Here is a 17,211-nt window from a genome sequence, read left to right on the forward strand (position 1 = left end):
CTGCTTTGAGATGGATGCAGACACAGCAAAAAGGGGCTCAAGACAGAGAACGGGTCTCAGCGCCCGTCTGAACGTGCCCTTTGGCTGTGATGGAGGCTGTGCCGATGTCCTGGCTTTCATGAAATATGTCTTTGCATAAGAGCTTTTAAAGCTCTGTGGATGATTGGTCAAGTTGGCATGTAGCACGGGGTGGTAGTGGCCCACTATTCCACACAAGTGTTGATTTATACCACTTTTATCAGTACAAATGTATTTTAAAGTGGTATTCCGCCCCCTCCAAAAAAAAAAAATTAAAAGCCAGCAGCTACACATACTGCAGCTGCTGGCTTTTAACGCTAGGACACTTACCTGTCCTGGAGTCGAGCGATGTCGGCACCGCAGCTAATGCTTCTATCAGCTGTCGGGTGCTGCCATCACCATTGCAGGTAAGGGTACCCCTGCAGTGTAGCCTTATGGCGTCACGCCGGGAACTCTACTGTGCATGTGCGAAGCCCCACTCCTCTCTCTCTTACTGGCCTGGTGACAGGGAGGGGAGGAGGCAACCCCGCGATGATGTCACTGGCCGCAAGAGAGGTATCCTGTCCCCTCTCCCCCCCCGAAAGGTGCCAATTGTGGCACCGGATGGGGAAGAGGAGACAAATAAGCAGAAGTTCCACTTTTGGGTGGAACTCCGCTTTAAGGTGAACTTTACCTCCACTGGAATAAGGCTGCAACATAACAAAATATGGAAAAGGTGAAGTGCTGTGAATACTTTCTGGATGCACTCTAAAATTAATAGATATAAAAAATACAAAATAGATAAAAAAAAAAAAAACAACGTTTACATACTTCCCATGACAAAAGCACACCAACACAAACGACTGTTTAAGCAAAGTATGATTAGTAAATTGCTGGACAGAAAATCGAAGATAATAAACCACTTCCAGACCAGAAGATGCCATTTAGCATTCATGTCATAAAGCAGGTAAGATAAAAAATAAGTGAAAGCATCACACTAACATCTTCTGGTCCCGATCATACAAAATACACAGCACCAGATTTCGTTTTACAACACAGGCAGTCAAATAAACTCACCTGTAGGCACTTGCAGTATGTAATAATAAAATCGATAATTACACGGGACGTGACACCTAAAAACATCTCCAGATCAAGTCTTAGGACGTTTTATATAATGTTAAGTATACTGGATACATGTGAGGTTTGTTTTGTTAATTCATTAGCAGAGTCTGACATTCAAACGTAAAATTTTGGAATACAATTTCTGCACATGGGGTTGTGTTTAGGTATTGCGGGTCCCGTAAAAACCATAGATAGCAAAATAGACTGAGAAGGAATTTGTTTTGTGATAGAAAAAAAATAGAAGTATTATGCATAGAACACAAATTTTGTTTCCAAAGGTGCAATCCCGCACTCTACAAAAAACACAGAGGATGCCTTTAATTCTAACTGTGGCTCCCTCAGAGGAACATAAAGCAAAAAGTATTTGGTATTGTAAATTGAAAGGGCTTTACTCTGGCTCCTTTCTTATAGGCAATCCAATCAGGTCTGCCTTTCAGTTTTTCAGGTAGACCTGATCGGACAGTCCATGCATCCCTATGGATAGGTGGGTGGAAACGGACTTGTGTCTATTTATAAAAAAACAAGGAAAGAGGCGCTTCCAAGTGTAGACGTTTTTTTAAAAACTTTTAATAGTAAATTAGATCGGCAACTCACATTTCAGTAATAAGTAAAAGGCACAGCGGTTTAAAAAAAAGTCTACACTTAGAGGCGCCTCTTTCCTTGTTTTTTGCAGTTTGTTTGGAACCTGGTTTCTGTTCCTATGTGATGGCAGTCCTAGGTGCTTTGGACTTTTTTTTCTCCCTATTCACTACTAAATACTTACATGGACTAATACAGACTGTGTGCTCTACAGCATCAGATTGTTGTACCTGGGATATTGATGGTTCTAAGCTTTTGCACCTTTACTTGTGTTTTTGTGTCTATTTACACCTGCCTACCTCTGGGTCCGATCCGGTCCGTTGAAAAAACAAAAAACAAAAAAAAAAACAGCAGGGGATCAATCTTGTTCTGTTTAGGTGGGTTGGATCGGAGTGTAGTCAAGTGTAAATGGACAGATGGAGAGGCAGAGACTGTTTACTCCTGGCTGCCCATAGAAACTAAGCGGACACAAATGTGCCATGCGCCCGCTCTGCTCCGATCAGCAGGGGATCTGTGTGGGGATTGGAACGAAATCCGCCCTGTGTGAAAGGAGCCTTAACCACTTCTGGACCACCCACCATGCCTATATGTCGCTACTTTGACGTTAATACCGGGGTTATGGCAACAAATAGCTGCCATAATAACTCCAGTATATTTTTAAACAGCGGGCGGTCCGTTTTAACATAAAAGTGGTCCCGGTGGCAGATTCGCCAGATCACTTTTATGGGTGGCGGGAGAGGTGCGCCCCCCTCCCGGTAACGATCCGATTGCCTGTCGGGCAGGAAGTCTAGTGAGGGCAAGATAGCCTCCACTCGACTCTATGCCCTTGGAGGAACGGAGCAACGTCGCTTCCGCCCCCTGGCCTTAAAGGGCCCATTTTTTTTTTCTTGAAGAAAACAAAATAAAATATATTACTTTTTATTTTTTATTGCTTTTAAGTGTACATGTGAGATCTGAGGTCTTTCCGACCCCAGATCTCACATTAACCAGGCCCTGTCCTGCTTATTTCTATTACAAGGGTTATTTATATTTCTTGTAATAGGAATAAAAGTGATCAATTTTTTTTTTAAAAAAGGGACAGTGTAAAAATAAAAAGTAAAATAAATAAGAAAGAAAAAAAAGAAAAAGAAAATTTAAAGCGCCCCGTCCCTCCGAGCAGAAGGGAACACATACACAAGTCGTGCCCACATATATCAATGGTGATCAAACCACACATGTGAGGTATCACTGCGATTGTTAGAACGAGAGCAATAATTCTAGCCCTAGACCTCCTCTAACTCTAAACTGGTAACCTGTAGAAATGTTTAAAGCGTCGCCTATGAAGATTTTTTAGTTACAAAGTTTGTCACCATTCCACGCAATTTTAAAGCATGACATGTTGGGTATCAATTTACTTGGCGTAACATTATTTTTCACATTATAGAAAAGAATTTACGTTTTTCTTATTTTTTTATTTTAAAAAATGTATTTTTTCAAAAATAATTGCGTTTGTAAGACCACTGCGCAAATACGGTGTGACAAAGTATTGCAACGATCTCCAATTTATTCTCTAGGGCAGTGATGGCGAACCTTAGCTCCCCAGATGTTTTGTAACTACATTTCCCATGATGCTCATTTACTCTGCAGTGTAGTTGTGCATCATGGAAAATGATGTAGTTCCAAAACATCTGGGGCGCCATAGTTCGCCATCACTGCTCTAGGGTCCCTGCAAAAAATATATATAATGTTTGGGGGTTCTAAGTAATTTTCTAGCAAAAAATACGGATTTTAACTTGTGAACAACGAGTGTCAGAAATAAGCTTGGTCCTTAAGTGGTTAAAGCTAAACACAAATTTTGGTCATTTGCTCCCCCCCCCCCCCCCGTTGGCTCTAAGGCTGAGAACTGAGTGATCAAACACAGCTGATCGCTCAGTTCTCCCTGAGCTTTGGCTGTACTTCTCCTTTAAATTATAGTGTGCTTTCATTTTTTTCTTCATTCCTGGAATTCAGCTTTAAAAAAAAACATTCTTGCCTTTACATGTGATAAAAAAGAAAATACTTTAGTTCTACCCTGCCTGAAGAGCCACAACGTGTCTATAAAGCCTGATCTATGACCTGGCAGGAATTGCACCTTTACAGCTGAAAATAATAAGAAGTTAAACAGAAGCGGAGCCATGTTGTGACAGCGATAAATGCGCACACTGAAAAGAGAGGAAAACAAGACAAGACACTGCAGAAGAGCAGCCTGGAGGGTAATATATCGGCTCCTCACCTTGAGGGGTCTGTCCTGCCACTCGCTTCACCTTCACTTGGATCCCTCAAAACAAAGTCAAGGTTCAGATTCAATGACAAGCCACAGACAAGAATCAATACACATTATATGCTGAAGGAGCCAGATAAGAGAGATTCCCAGCTTGCAGCCAGTGATTCCTTGTAACTGTTCACACTCCATCATGTAAAACTAAAGTTTGACTCCAGACAGATATAAAATACACAAACAAATGCTCTATATTCATCAATTCATCGTTAAATGTATTTTTTTTTTACACACAAGCAAGTATAAGTACCAGAATTTGGCTTTCTGCAACCCCTGAACAGCAGAGACTGGGAGAAAAAAGCAGCACAAGGAGCCAATTAGTTGTGCTGCGGTGCTCACACGCTATCATTCAGCAAACTGACAGGAGGAGAGAGCAGAGTGAGGCAGGGTTCACACTTATGCAATGCCAGACATTGCATGTGATTCGCACAGCATTGCTGTGCAGATCACATGCAATATCTGTGTGATGCAAATTTTGCCATACAGTTTGATAGCTGAAATCGCATTGCATTCGCACCAAAATGGCGCAGGACCCTTTTTTTTTTGTCTGCACTGGAATCGGAGTGCACTGGGTGTTCAGACCCATGAGATCCGATTCCACAGTTCACACTGCGTTCTGTGAACCGATTTGGGGGTGCCTGCGCTTCAGATGCGATGCGGAAACCCGCACAGGAATCGCTGTGGTTACCGCATTGCACCAGTGTGGAGCTAGCTTAACAGAGATGAGCTCATTATGTGTGTTGCTTCACCTTTCAAAGTCCAATCACAGGCTGGGAGAGAGACAAAACCTTTGCATGTTGCAGAGGATAGAAGACCTGTCCTAAGATTTTTCTCTGCTGCTGTTTAGTAACACAGGATTTTTCCCTCCTTCAGACTGTGACTTGACAGTGAAGGAAAAGTAGCATAATGATGAGCTTATTTCTCTGTCACTCTTCTCCTATTGGCATGTTCCTTGCTAACACATGAGCACTGCAGCACAGTTCACTGGCTTCTTGACTGCTTCTCCCTCTCCCAGACAAAGCTCTACTAAACAGAGGATTGCAAGAGGCTAAAGCACATCAAATTGGGCTTATTTTTTTTATTAATGAATATCTAGCTTTATTCATTTTTGTCTTTTCTACTTGCTTGGAGCTCACCTTTAAGGGTGCTTCAGAAAAAAACAACAAACAAAAAGAAAAAAGGTCTGGTGTCACCCGCAAACCACCTCCATCCCAATATATGCAACATAAAACAGGAAATCGCCCCCAGGCTCTGCCTCCCCAGCTCCAGAGTCGGACGCTCAATACTTCCCCTGATGAAGTCACGTGGTGTGTGACGTCACGCGTAGGGACCGGACAGACACTCTTTGCTGACTGATGTTTACGAGCTCGCCGCTCGTTGGAGATATGTCGTTTTTGCTCTGCTTTATGTGAGCACCTCATGCTGTTTTAATAAACACTTACCGTGGTTAAACAATACTATACTATGTGGTACCCCCTTCTTTTCATTTACGTCCCCTGTACCTACTGAGGGACCAAGGTCTCTAGAGAACGGATGCGGGTCCAAGAATAGAAATAGAGGCAGCTATTACCAGCATTGCTGTTTATGCTGTTTATGCCAATACCTCATTACCTTAAGGTAAGGGGCCACTACCTATCAGTGTGTGATTTTTTTTTCACGAAGAGGAGTCACTACTGTTTCCTGGTTTAAGCACTTCACGCTATTATCTGCCTAACAGAACGCTTATTTACCCTGCGGAGGAATACCTTTATCTGTTTGGATTCACACTGCATTTGCACAGTATGGACCGATTGGAACTTTTGTCACTGAGTTGATTTAATTTATTTTGCACCAGACACTTTGTTACGGCGGTGCGTTTGATGTGTGTATGCTACGCACAGCATCGCATTGCCTACACTGAATGTTTGCACAATAAGTCTTTTTTTTGCAGAAGTTTGCACTTTCACTATGTTGCACAATATTTTCAGTTTATGTTTTATTAACTACACCCGTTAATGTTATTTATGCATCTGGATTGCACTTTACACTTTGATATTACTATACAGAATGATGTCACATAATATTTCTTCATATAGTCAATGCTAGTGGTGTGCTTCTTTTGATTTCAGTATTTATTTACACTGCTACCTTTAGCAACATTACTTTGTTGCTGGATTAGCGCAGCACCACCCCCTCTATTACTTTTTTTTTTTACTGTATGTATCATTTCAGTGGCTTGGCTATGATTCATGTTTATGTTTGCATGACAATTTTAATACATTTTGAGACTGCATTTACTCTGTCAATTGTTGGCTAACTGCATTCACCTCATTTAAATTCCCTGGTGATTTCCTGTTTTTTGTTGCAGAATAAAACTGATGCTTTTTTTTTTTTTTAAATGTCCTGTAAATGATTGCTGAAGGTGATGTTCTTATGGCATTTAAAAACTAAAAAAAAAAATCCGTATATACTTGACTTACTACTTGACTTACACATGGTCCATTTTTATATACATGCACCCCTACAATCATTAGGCAGAGCTTTTATTTTTTTTTTTAGATCAGCTTTACGATCAAGTGACATTTTAGAAGCAGTCATCAGTGTGCACAATTACAAGGAAGAACTGGCTGCAAACCTACAGCTACACCTGAAGCATTAGTGATTTTTAATATACAAAATGGTAAATGGAGCTCCCCCCCCCCCACTCCATTTTAAATAAAAGCCAGAAATGGAGTACCACAGTTTAATTCTGCGTGACAAGGCTATGTAGCCAATTTATTAAAGCAGCAGGGGTTACTCATACCATTCAGTTGGGTAAAAGCCCAAATTTATGTTAATTTCTCATAAATCAGCATGAAGACATGACAAACATCTTTGTTAAAGAGAACCTGTCACCAGGCATCTGTGGCGGCATTGATGTGTCCATGGACTACTGAGGCAACCTACTTTATATATGGTATAAGGCTTTAACACAGTATTGGATCTATAACCATTGACATGATGGTTAGTGGTTTTCTTTCAAGAGGTATACAGATTAAAATTAGAGAAATGTGGGAGGAGATCCTCAATAATAGAAATATTGTGTTGAATAATAGGCAAGTTCACTTAGTTGACTTAAAGAGACTTTATCACTACTATTCGAGGCAAAAGGGGGAGATTTACTAAAATTGGTGCACGCCGAACATGGCGCAGCTGTGCATGGTAGCCAATCAGCTTCTAACTTCAGCTTATTTAAATAAGCTTTGACAAAAAAAACAAAAAACAAAACCTGGAAGCTGCTTGGTTTCTATTCAGAACTTCACCAGATTTTGCAGTCTCCAGTTTTAGTAAATCAACCCCAAAGTGACACCCCCACCTCTGACCCTCTACACACCTTTTCCTTGCTGCTAAATCAGAGCCCTTGCATATATTTAGATTATGGGAGTGACTTCCTCCCAGGATGCAGTGCTCAGGCTAAACAACCAATCAGCAGGCCCAGACATAACCATATAAAGGAGGAGGAACTCCTTGTGTAAGCTCCATCATCAAACACGGAGCTTACACAGGGTTTGTCTCCCAGCTCAAAAGTGGAGATTGAAGGCAGCGAGTATAAGTGGGTCGGGGTAACCTTTCAGCAGAACCTGTCACTTTGGCCCGAATAGACAAAGTAATAGTCTCTTCAAATAAACAAGTAACCAGTGTTCATCATGCTACTGACAACTGTTACGTTAATCAGGCCTTTGTATGCATTCCCCTACGAAACTGCTCAGGAGAGCTCTGAATAAAAACTCATCTTATACCATTTCATACACATAAGGACATATAAGCAACTTACCTTCGTACAAATTTGGAGGTAATCTTGCTGATAATACCAGTTGAGGTGCCTCTCCTGGTATGAGAGAATTGGGTAGTCTCATGGGCTGGGGATGCCGGTGGTCCGTTATAAGTAGCAGTGCGACGATCCCTGAGCTGCTCTCCATGGAAGGTGCTCCGGCTGCTGCTTCCGCGAGGAAAGCGTGTCCGGTCCGGGGTAGCAGTACTAATACTGTGCGCGGAGGGGGAGGTGGCCGGAACTCTCTGGTTCGCGGTGCTGTGTAAAGAAAGATTTTTTACATTAGTTTGATTCTGCGAAAGATATACCAACGTATGCGGCTCTTACTTAAAGCGGAGTTCCATCCATTTAAAAGTGTAGTTGCTGACTTAAGAAAGACACTCACCTCTCCCACGGTCCAGCGATTCAGCCGCCCTCCTCTCCGCGGCGTCGCCATTGCAAGTGTGGGCGTCCGGCTGTGGCTCCATAGCCGGGTGTGCACTGTGCTTGCGCAAGCCGTGCTGCACGTTGTGAATGGCCGGGCAATCTTCTGGGACCTGTGACGTGTCCCAGAAGATTGCAGGGGGGAGAGGTGAACATCCGCTCGACTCGGCGCCGCGGCAAAAGGAGAGGAAGTGGGAGCTGGATACCTGTCAAAACTAGGTTACCGCTTCCCCTCCAAAAAAATGACATGCCAAACGTGGCATGTCAGGGGGTTACGAGTACTAAAAGTGGAAGTTCTACTTTTGGGTGGAAGTCCGCTTTAAGAGTGGAAAAGCCTAACACTAACCAATCCTAATATCATTCCCTTCCCCCCTCATCCTACCTGTAATAAAAAATAGAATAAAAAAGAAGATCTGTGTACTTACCTATATTTAATCTGGGTTGGTCCGGTCATGTGATCCTGCAGCTCGAGCTTCCCTGTGCCAGTGAGTGGCTGCTGCAGGGGGGAGGAGGGAGCACTGACAACAGCTTGGCCATAGAAGCCTATAGGTGGCATCACGACTTCTAAAATTCAGACGTTGTCAAACGCTCCCTTACATGGGGAAGCTGAAGCTGCAGGATCAAATGACTGGAAAAAAAAGAATATACGGGGTAAAAATAGGGTATGCAAAAAAGGTAGGAGGAGGGCACGTTCTTAAGAATAGCTAGCGTTAGGCTTTACTTTCACTTTAAAGCAGAACTCCAGCTCACCATTTTTTGTTCTGGAGGTTTCTGGGGCCATCCCTAAACTGCCCCCACAAAGTTGGGAGCAAAAAAATTTTGCAAAATGTCTTGGTATGCTGACACCTTATGAGTTCCCTTCACTGGAACAAAGGGGCCAGGCCAAACCCCTGAAAAACGACCCGACACCATAATCCCCCCTCCACCAAATGATTTTGACCAGTGCACAAATCAAGGTCCATAAAGACATGGATGAGTGAGTATGGGGTGGAGGAACTTTATTGGCCTGACCTCAACCTGCTAGAACACCTTTGGGATGAATTAGAGTGGAGACTGCGAGACAGGCCTTCGCATCCAACATCAGTGTCTGACCTCACAAATGCACTTCTGGAAGAATGGTCGAACATTCCCATAGACACACTCCTAAACCTTGTGGACAGCCTCCCCAGAGGATATGAGGGGTGTGGGTTGAGTGACCTTATATGACCCGACACCTCATCCCTTATATTGGTACAAAGTACAAAGAAGGGGAATTGGATAGGGATTATAACGGCGCCTTGTATAGGGAAATTACAGTATTTTACTTAAAAATTATTTTATTATATAAATATACAAAAGAAAACAAACATAGGGTGCATAAAATACAATATAAGCAAAGTAATATACAGATAGTAATACTGGCCAAAGTATCCAAATGTTTGAAATGGTCACTGATGCATGTCAAGTGCCTACACGTTTCGCCAAACAATGGCTTCTTCGCACATTAATCCATGAAGAAGCCATTGTTTGGCGAAACATGTAGGGATTTGTCTTTTGTACACCTATATAATAAAACACCGTTTGTTATTTTCTGCTGCAGAAAAGTGCTTGACATTTTCCGAACTGACTTTGGGGCCCCTTGGTGCTAGGAACCCCAGCTTTGGATATGTTGTAGAACTAGTTCCACTGGGTTTGCACACCAAATGGCCCCGAGATACGGGGCCCCAAAGTCAGTCAACTGTGTCCAACTGCAGCAATGTCATTTCGGGACCCTTTGGTTCCAGAGACCCCAAATTTTGGCTGCAGCTAGGGGGCATCTAGGAACCCTTAACTACAGAGTTTGACGTTCGGGGGACCTATAGCTGCAAATGGGCACAGTGAGGCATGGAAATGGGCATTGTTGACCCTCTTTTCCACTTACAGTAGCTGCACATTTCTCACCCTCGGTTCGGAAAATGTCAAGCACTTTTCAGCAGCAGAGAATAAAATTTTCCAAACTGACTTTGGGGTCCCGTATCTCGGGGCCACTTGGTGCTAGGAACCCCAGCTGGATGTGTTGTAGTGCTAGTTCCACTGGGTTTGCACACCAAATTTGGGGTTCCTAGCACCAAGTGGCCCCGAGATACGGGGCCCCAAAGTCGGTTCGGAAAATGTCATTCTCTGCTGCAGAAAAGTGCTTGACTCGAGTATAAGCCGAGGGGGGCGTTTTCAGCACAAAAAAATGTGCTGAAAAACTCAGCTTATACTCGAGTATATATGGTATTATTCTGATTTATTATTATTATTATTATTATTACGTTCCATTTGTTTAGATACTGCATTAGTTTTTTCGGATAATTCGTAACTTAGAATGGATTTGTATTCGTTACGTTCACTAACAGCCAAATTTGAAAGGAAATTCCAATACTTATAATTTAATAGTTAGTAATAGTTAAGTTATTATTAGTTAGTTATTATTCCAGATTTTCCAATTTTCAAGTATTTGTAAAAAATTAATCAAACAGGTTTTTGTTAATTCAGATATTTCCAAATTAACAAATTTGTCGAAATTCGTTAAAAAACTAATTCGGAACGAAATGAATTGCACATATCTAGTTAAAATTGCTAGACAGAGATGCGTGTTTTGCTCAGTGTTTTGAATCACTGAACTCCCCATCTAGTTATCCTCATTGGCACTGACATATTGTAAAACAATTCGGGGACAGGAAAGGAAAGCTGCAGACATCTACATTTAGATCAGTCAGGCCAGAAAACCTCACTATATGCTAGGTGGAAAATAAAAAACAAAAAAAAAAAACAAAACAAATTCCTGTTAACCGGTTCAATACCGGGCATTTTCACCCCCTTCCTTCCCAGACCAATTTTTAGTTTTCAGCGCTGTCGCACTTTAAACGACAATTGCGCGGTCGTGCGACGTTGTACCAAAAAAAAATTGACGTCCTTTTTTCCCCCACAGATAGAGCTTTCTTTTGGTGGTATTTGATCACCTCTGCGGTTTTTATTTTTTGCGCTATAAACAAAAGAAGAGCGACAATTTTGAAAAAAACACAATATTTTTAACTTTTTGCTATAATAAATATCCCAATTTTTAAAAAAACAAACACATTTTTTCCTCAGTTTCGGCAGATACGTATTCTTCTACATATTTTTGGTAAAAAAAAAAAAAAAATCGCAATAAGCGTATATTGATTGGTTTGTGCAAAAGTTATAGCGTCTATAAAATACGGGATAGATTTATGGCATTTTTTTAAAAAAATTATTTATTTTTTTTTTACAAGTAATAGCGGCGATCGCAATTTTTTTTCGTGACTGCGACATTATGGCGGACACATCGGACACTTTTGACACATTTTTGGGACCATTCACATTTATACAGCGATCAATGCTATAAAATTGCATTGATTACTGTGTAAATGTGACAGGCAGTGAAGGGGTTAACCACTATGGGGCGGGGAGGGGTTAAATGTGTTTCCTAGGGAATGCTTCTAACTGTAGGGGGAGGGGACGCACAAGGGGAGGAGACCGATCAGTGTTTCTCCGTTCTGGGAACACAGATCGCTCTCCTCTGAGCTGACAGGACGTGGATCTCTGTGTTTACACACAGAGATCCACGGTCCGGCCCGGTTAATGGGCAATCGCGGGTGCCCGGCGGACATCGCGGCCGCCGGGCACACGCCCTGGGTCCCGAGCAACGCGGCGGGCGCGCGCGTGCCCCCAAGGCGGCCGGGAACCCGAGGCTGTCATATGACCTCCACCCAGGATGGGAGATCCCATCTGTGGACGTCATTTGACTATATGTGTGTAGGGAAGTGGTTAATTTGCATTTAGACCCCTTGTACAAAAGGACAAGCAGTAAGTTATCTGCAACAGATCCATTTCGATCTAATGGAAAAGGGAAAAGTCCTGGAAGTCGCACACCTCTTAAAAATCCCGTAAGGTGGTGTATGACAGCCTCAGACCAGGCTCCAACCAGGCCACGCCCCCAAAGCGCCTTACTCCGCCCACGGAGCCTAGTCATGAGGATAATTTGGGTCACAGATTCATTTTCATACCAGACACAGTAAAAGGGTATCAGAGCTATACAGTGTATGTCCATACCTTGGTCGGAACCCTTCAGTACCATCTTTGATAGTAGGCAAAGTGACTTTAATCGGATGTCCTGAGGCTGACATTGACTTCTGATGGCGTGGTCGTGTGGAGGGTACCGCAGAGCTGGTGGAAGTCGTGCTGCCCGCAGACATTTCCGTTAAGCTGTAAAACACAGTAAATCCAATTATTCAACAGAATCAACTATAAATAATATTTGTTTGACACTTTCAGCTGTCAAATCACACAAGACCAAATTCACAAAAAGTGAAAGGTGGAGAGGTTGACCAGATTTGTGTAAATGGAGAACATCATAGCCAAATATTGGTGCATCCTGCTCAGAGACCCATTCCTGGGCCCCTCTCTCACCCAACAACCCAAGGTATCCTACCGCAAAGCAAAAAACATAAAGAGTAAAATAGCACCTAGTAAAATCAAAAATGCCCCATCCACCTCAATCTCATATATTCCCCTCATTCCACTAGTGGGAATGTATCAATGCCGGAAAAAATTATGCCTCACCTTTAAATTTGTGAACCACGGGCAAAAAGACTTCACCATCAAAGGAAAAACATATACAATAAAAGAATTCCACAATTCCTCTAGTGAATACATGGTATACTGCCTGACCTGCCCATGTGGCCTGTTTTATGTGGGCAGGACTATACGCACCTTACGCCAATGTTTTGGCGAACACAGGCGCTTCATAGAAAAGGGCAGTGACAAACATAGTGTCCCTCTCCATTTCCTGAAAGAACACCAAAAATCCACCAAAGGCCTCAAAGTCTGGGTCATAGAGGCCATTCCCAGAGACCTTCCGACTGCAGAACGTTTTAAACGTTTATGTCAGCAAGAAACATACTGGATATATTCCTTGAACAGTCTTTCGCCGGGGGGACTCAATGAAGAAATAGAGACACACTCCTTATTGTAGCTTGACCCCCGCTCTATATATATATATATATTTACCAATATTTTTACCCTTGACTATCAATCCTTGTCCCCTCTTTTTAGACATTTCCCACTGGGTTCATTTTCTGTTACCCTGGGATATGGCATAACTTGGGGGATAAAAAAACTTTTCCCCATCCCCTCTACTTTTTTATCCCATAATGTGCTCCATTGTCCACCAACAATGCATCCTTATGCATTTTTTAATCCCATTTGTGACACTTTCCTTTTTTTTTTTTTTTTTTTAACAATCTTTTATTAAAGTTTTCTTTTTATATAATAGTCGCTTATTAAATCAATGATCCTTTTTAAATAATTTTTTTTTTCTTTTGCACATGAAACTATTGACTCTGAACATATTTTTTCCCACTACCAACCTTTATTTGTTTATTTTTTACAACCTTGTTTTCACAATGCGGGTCCGCTGGCTGTTGTGGTTCCACAGCCGCGGACGTCCCGCCCACATCCCGTCAGTCAGATGTCCTGTACTTCCATTTAAGTCGCTCTCCTCCTGAGAGCAAACAGGCCAGTAGAAGGAGCTGTGAGCCCCGAGCGCGTAGCCTGTATCATCTCCTATCTGTGTCTGGACACTTCCTGTGCACCGCTGACATCACTTCCACTTCCGGGTTCCAGGGTGGTTAGCGTGGAGCTTCCACACACTGGACACCGCTGTTAAGCCTCTCTCGACCAGGAACCAACATCCCCTGAGGTGAAGGACCGCCAGTGAAGCCTGCACACCAGCACATCCCAGGACAACACAACCCCTGATGGACATCGCCACACCATCTGAACTGACTTACCAGTAAGTGTATGTATTATACCTTCACCATATAACAGTGTCAGCAGAGTTGGCGCCTCCACACCCCCCTTCCCTTTTCAGTTCCAGATTTGTGTGTGCATATGTTGCTATCCCAATCCTACGTGGTTAAGCTGTGGGAGAATTAAATCTTGGCGTCTCAGCGTTCTGAATGCCTAGGGGAGCAGGAAGGGATCAGCGATCACTTTGATTGGCTGTCATAGTGGTCACATGACTGGGAGCTGGACCCGCCGGCTACTGACAGTGAAAGTGGTTGTACACCCTTACATATACCCAGTGAAGTGACTGGCCTCAGGTGATACACAGAGATGAAACAAATCCTCCTACATAAGTTGTACCTGTTTATCTACTGCCATTTTGTCCCCTTCATCCATTCAAAGTGCAGAATTTACACAGGATCTGTCAGCTCTGAAAAGCAGGGGGTGGAGTGCTGAAGTTACACTCAGTGGGAAGAGTTTTAAAGGCTGACTTTAGGGAAGGGACACACCCCGCTTCACACGGCACACAAGAACAGAGCTGAGGCTCGCAAATCAAAAGCTGTGCCTTCCCCTGTCACCATTTTTCTGTTGGTGTCAGGAAAACTCATCATAAGTGACTCGTGCTGATAGCAGAGGAATGAGGCAGCAGACAGAAATGACACTTAGTGCTCTGGATGGAGACAAGTACACATTATAGAGGGATATGCTTTGTTCATATTTTATGTCTGAGGTTTACAACCACTTTAATGCAGACCAAGCTTGGGCTCTGTGCTGGGAGCGTGCAGTAGGAGTGCTCTAAGCACAAACATGAACCACCCAGCGATGCATGTGGGGCGTGTAGGCGTTAAAGCCCACCATTTTGCTGGCAACAGGTTAAAGTAAAGTTTTGGATAGAACAGGAGCTGGTTGGACTATCCATTAAACCCCTAATAAAGTCAATGACAGCAATCACAATCCATGAATCCAAGATTGATGGTATTTATCAGCGAAATAAACCTGCTGCTGACAAATCATGTGTTGATTACTTTACTGGTCAAAATACCAATGCTGTATCCTCAATTTTGTCCATATGTGATGTTTCCTATCTTTAAGCCCTGATGAAGTGGGTGAGTTTGGCCCCCAAAAATGCATTGACTTCCTTATTGGGTCTCCTATTAGATCATACATTGGAATAAATGTGTATCTGGACTTTTCATTGTGGTCTGGCACTTCAATCTTAGATCCATTGATTTGTACTACAACCCAAGGATGCTGTGAGAACCCATTGGTATGTATAAGCTGACAGCCCAGAAAACAGACACCCCATAAGAACAAAACTGCAAAAACAATTGGACAACCCCAAGGTTACAGTGCTGCTCATAGATTTGCACCGCAAGCTTCCCTTCATTTGCACCCCCCGTTCAGCACTGGTAGCTGAAGGAAGTAACTGGTACTTCCGGGTATAGAGGAGCATGGAGAGGTGGCTCTCTACATGTGACAGCGCAGATCATTTTCTATTCTTACAGGCATCATGAATTGATTTTATCTGATAACATTGGATATGAATTTTTGGGACAGTGCATAGTTGGCTTCCACCAACTGTCACTTAGCTTGTGCGCTATTGACAGTTGGAGAAAAAAATTTATAGCGCAGGAAATAAAGTGACAAACTCTGGACCTCTCACCTAAGGGCTCTTTCACACATGTGGACCGTTCAGGACGCTCTATTCACCTCTATGGAGTGACAGATATCAGCTGTGACATGTCCACTGACATCCGATGCGCTCCAATCTGCTAAATGTGGTCCGTTTTCAACCGATCCCCCATGGAGGAGAGCGAGGCTCTGACAGGTCTGTCCCTGCACAGTGGAGCAGAGATGAACCTGTCATCCGTTGGCTCAGCGAGGATCAACAGAGCAATCCCTGCTGAGCAAGCGGAGTCCATAAAAACAGACATATACGTGTGAAAGGGGCGTAACAGTCCAAAGTCAGCGAGGGCCTCACTGGCATCACCTCACCAGCTTCTTCAGGGTACCAGTCTTCAGTCAAGTTGATTAGCTGGCATAGGATGACCCAAATCCCGAACATGCATGGAAGTTCAGTCATCCTGGCACACAGACACAGTGTTGGAATATATTGTCAAAATGCTTTGTGCACTGGTCCAAATCATTTGGTGGAGAGGGGATTATGGTGTTGGGTTGTCTTTCAGGGGCTGGGCTTGGCCCCTTAGTTCCAGTGAAGGGAACTCTTAAGGCGTCAGCATACCAAGACATTTTGGACAATTTCATGCTCCCAACTTTGTGGGAACAGTTTGGGGATGGCCCCTTCCTGTTCTAATATGACTGCGCACCAGTGCACAAAGCAAGGTCCATAAAGACATGGATGAGTGAGTTTGGGGTGGAGGAACTTGACTGGCCTGCACAGAGTCCTGAGCTCAACCCGATAGATCACCTTTGGGATGAATTAGAGCGGAAACTGCGAGCCAGGCCTTCTCGTCCAACATCAGTGCCTGACCTCACAAATGCACTTCTGGAAGAATGGTCAAACATTCCCATAGACACACTCCTAAACCTTGTGGACAGCCTTCCCAGAAGAGTTGAAGCTGTTATAGCTGCAAAGGTTGGGACTAAGACTGAGATGACATTAAAGTTGATGACACTTTTGGCTATAGTGTATACTTAGCTGTACAAGCACATCTCAGTGTACATTCCAAGAATGACTGAGCAGGCAGGTAGGTTTATTTTATTGCAGAGGTGACAATGCATGTCTTGTCAGCAAAAAAAAAAAAAAAAAAAAGCCTGCCTACTCCGTTTTTTTTTTAGACTTCAGTTCCACATTAATGCCAAATTTGGAGAATTTTACATGAAATGCAGAGATATCATATAATAAAAGGAATATTTTTTACAAAACCCTTAAACCTTCAATGAAATGCTAAAGGAAGTGTTTAAGTTGGGGGGTTAAAAGTGCAGTTTTCCTTCAATTGCAAAGCAAACTACAAATAGAAGCCAAGTCTTCATGTGCTGGAATCTAAAGACACTGAAAATGGATATTAGTAATAACTGTGATCGGTTTTTCTGTCAACATCTTGCAGCAAAGCTCTAATGATTCCTTTTGTCCCAATGAATAAAACTGACATCTGTCTTAATTAAAGAAGCATGTGATTACCTCTAATAGAGGACCAGTCATTATCGATGAGTAAGCGCATAATTGCCGCTA

General features: G+C 42.9%; 1 protein-coding gene across 2 annotated transcripts in view; it reads right to left on the bottom strand.

Moving 5' to 3' along the window:
* MARK1 (microtubule affinity regulating kinase 1) overlaps nucleotides 1-17,211 on the bottom strand; it is a 229,339-nt gene that overhangs the window by 26,959 nt on the left and 185,169 nt on the right. For both annotated transcript variants that reach the window (XR_012244007.1, XM_073628355.1), the window contains exons 15-17: nucleotides 12,285-12,437; nucleotides 7,788-8,042; nucleotides 3,950-3,994 (exon numbers count right to left, since the gene is read on the bottom strand). Coding sequence is in view for 1 of the 2 variants with exons in the window: in XM_073628355.1 (XP_073484456.1) it covers nucleotides 3,950-3,994; nucleotides 7,788-8,042; nucleotides 12,285-12,437 (453 nt within the window). In the remaining variant the exon portion in view is untranslated. The remainder of the gene's footprint in view (nucleotides 1-3,949; nucleotides 3,995-7,787; nucleotides 8,043-12,284; nucleotides 12,438-17,211) is intronic.

The sequence above is a fragment of the Aquarana catesbeiana genome, linkage group LG04 (genome assembly GCF_042186555.1).
Source record: "Aquarana catesbeiana isolate 2022-GZ linkage group LG04, ASM4218655v1, whole genome shotgun sequence".
Lineage (NCBI taxonomy): Eukaryota > Metazoa > Chordata > Amphibia > Anura > Ranidae > Aquarana > Aquarana catesbeiana.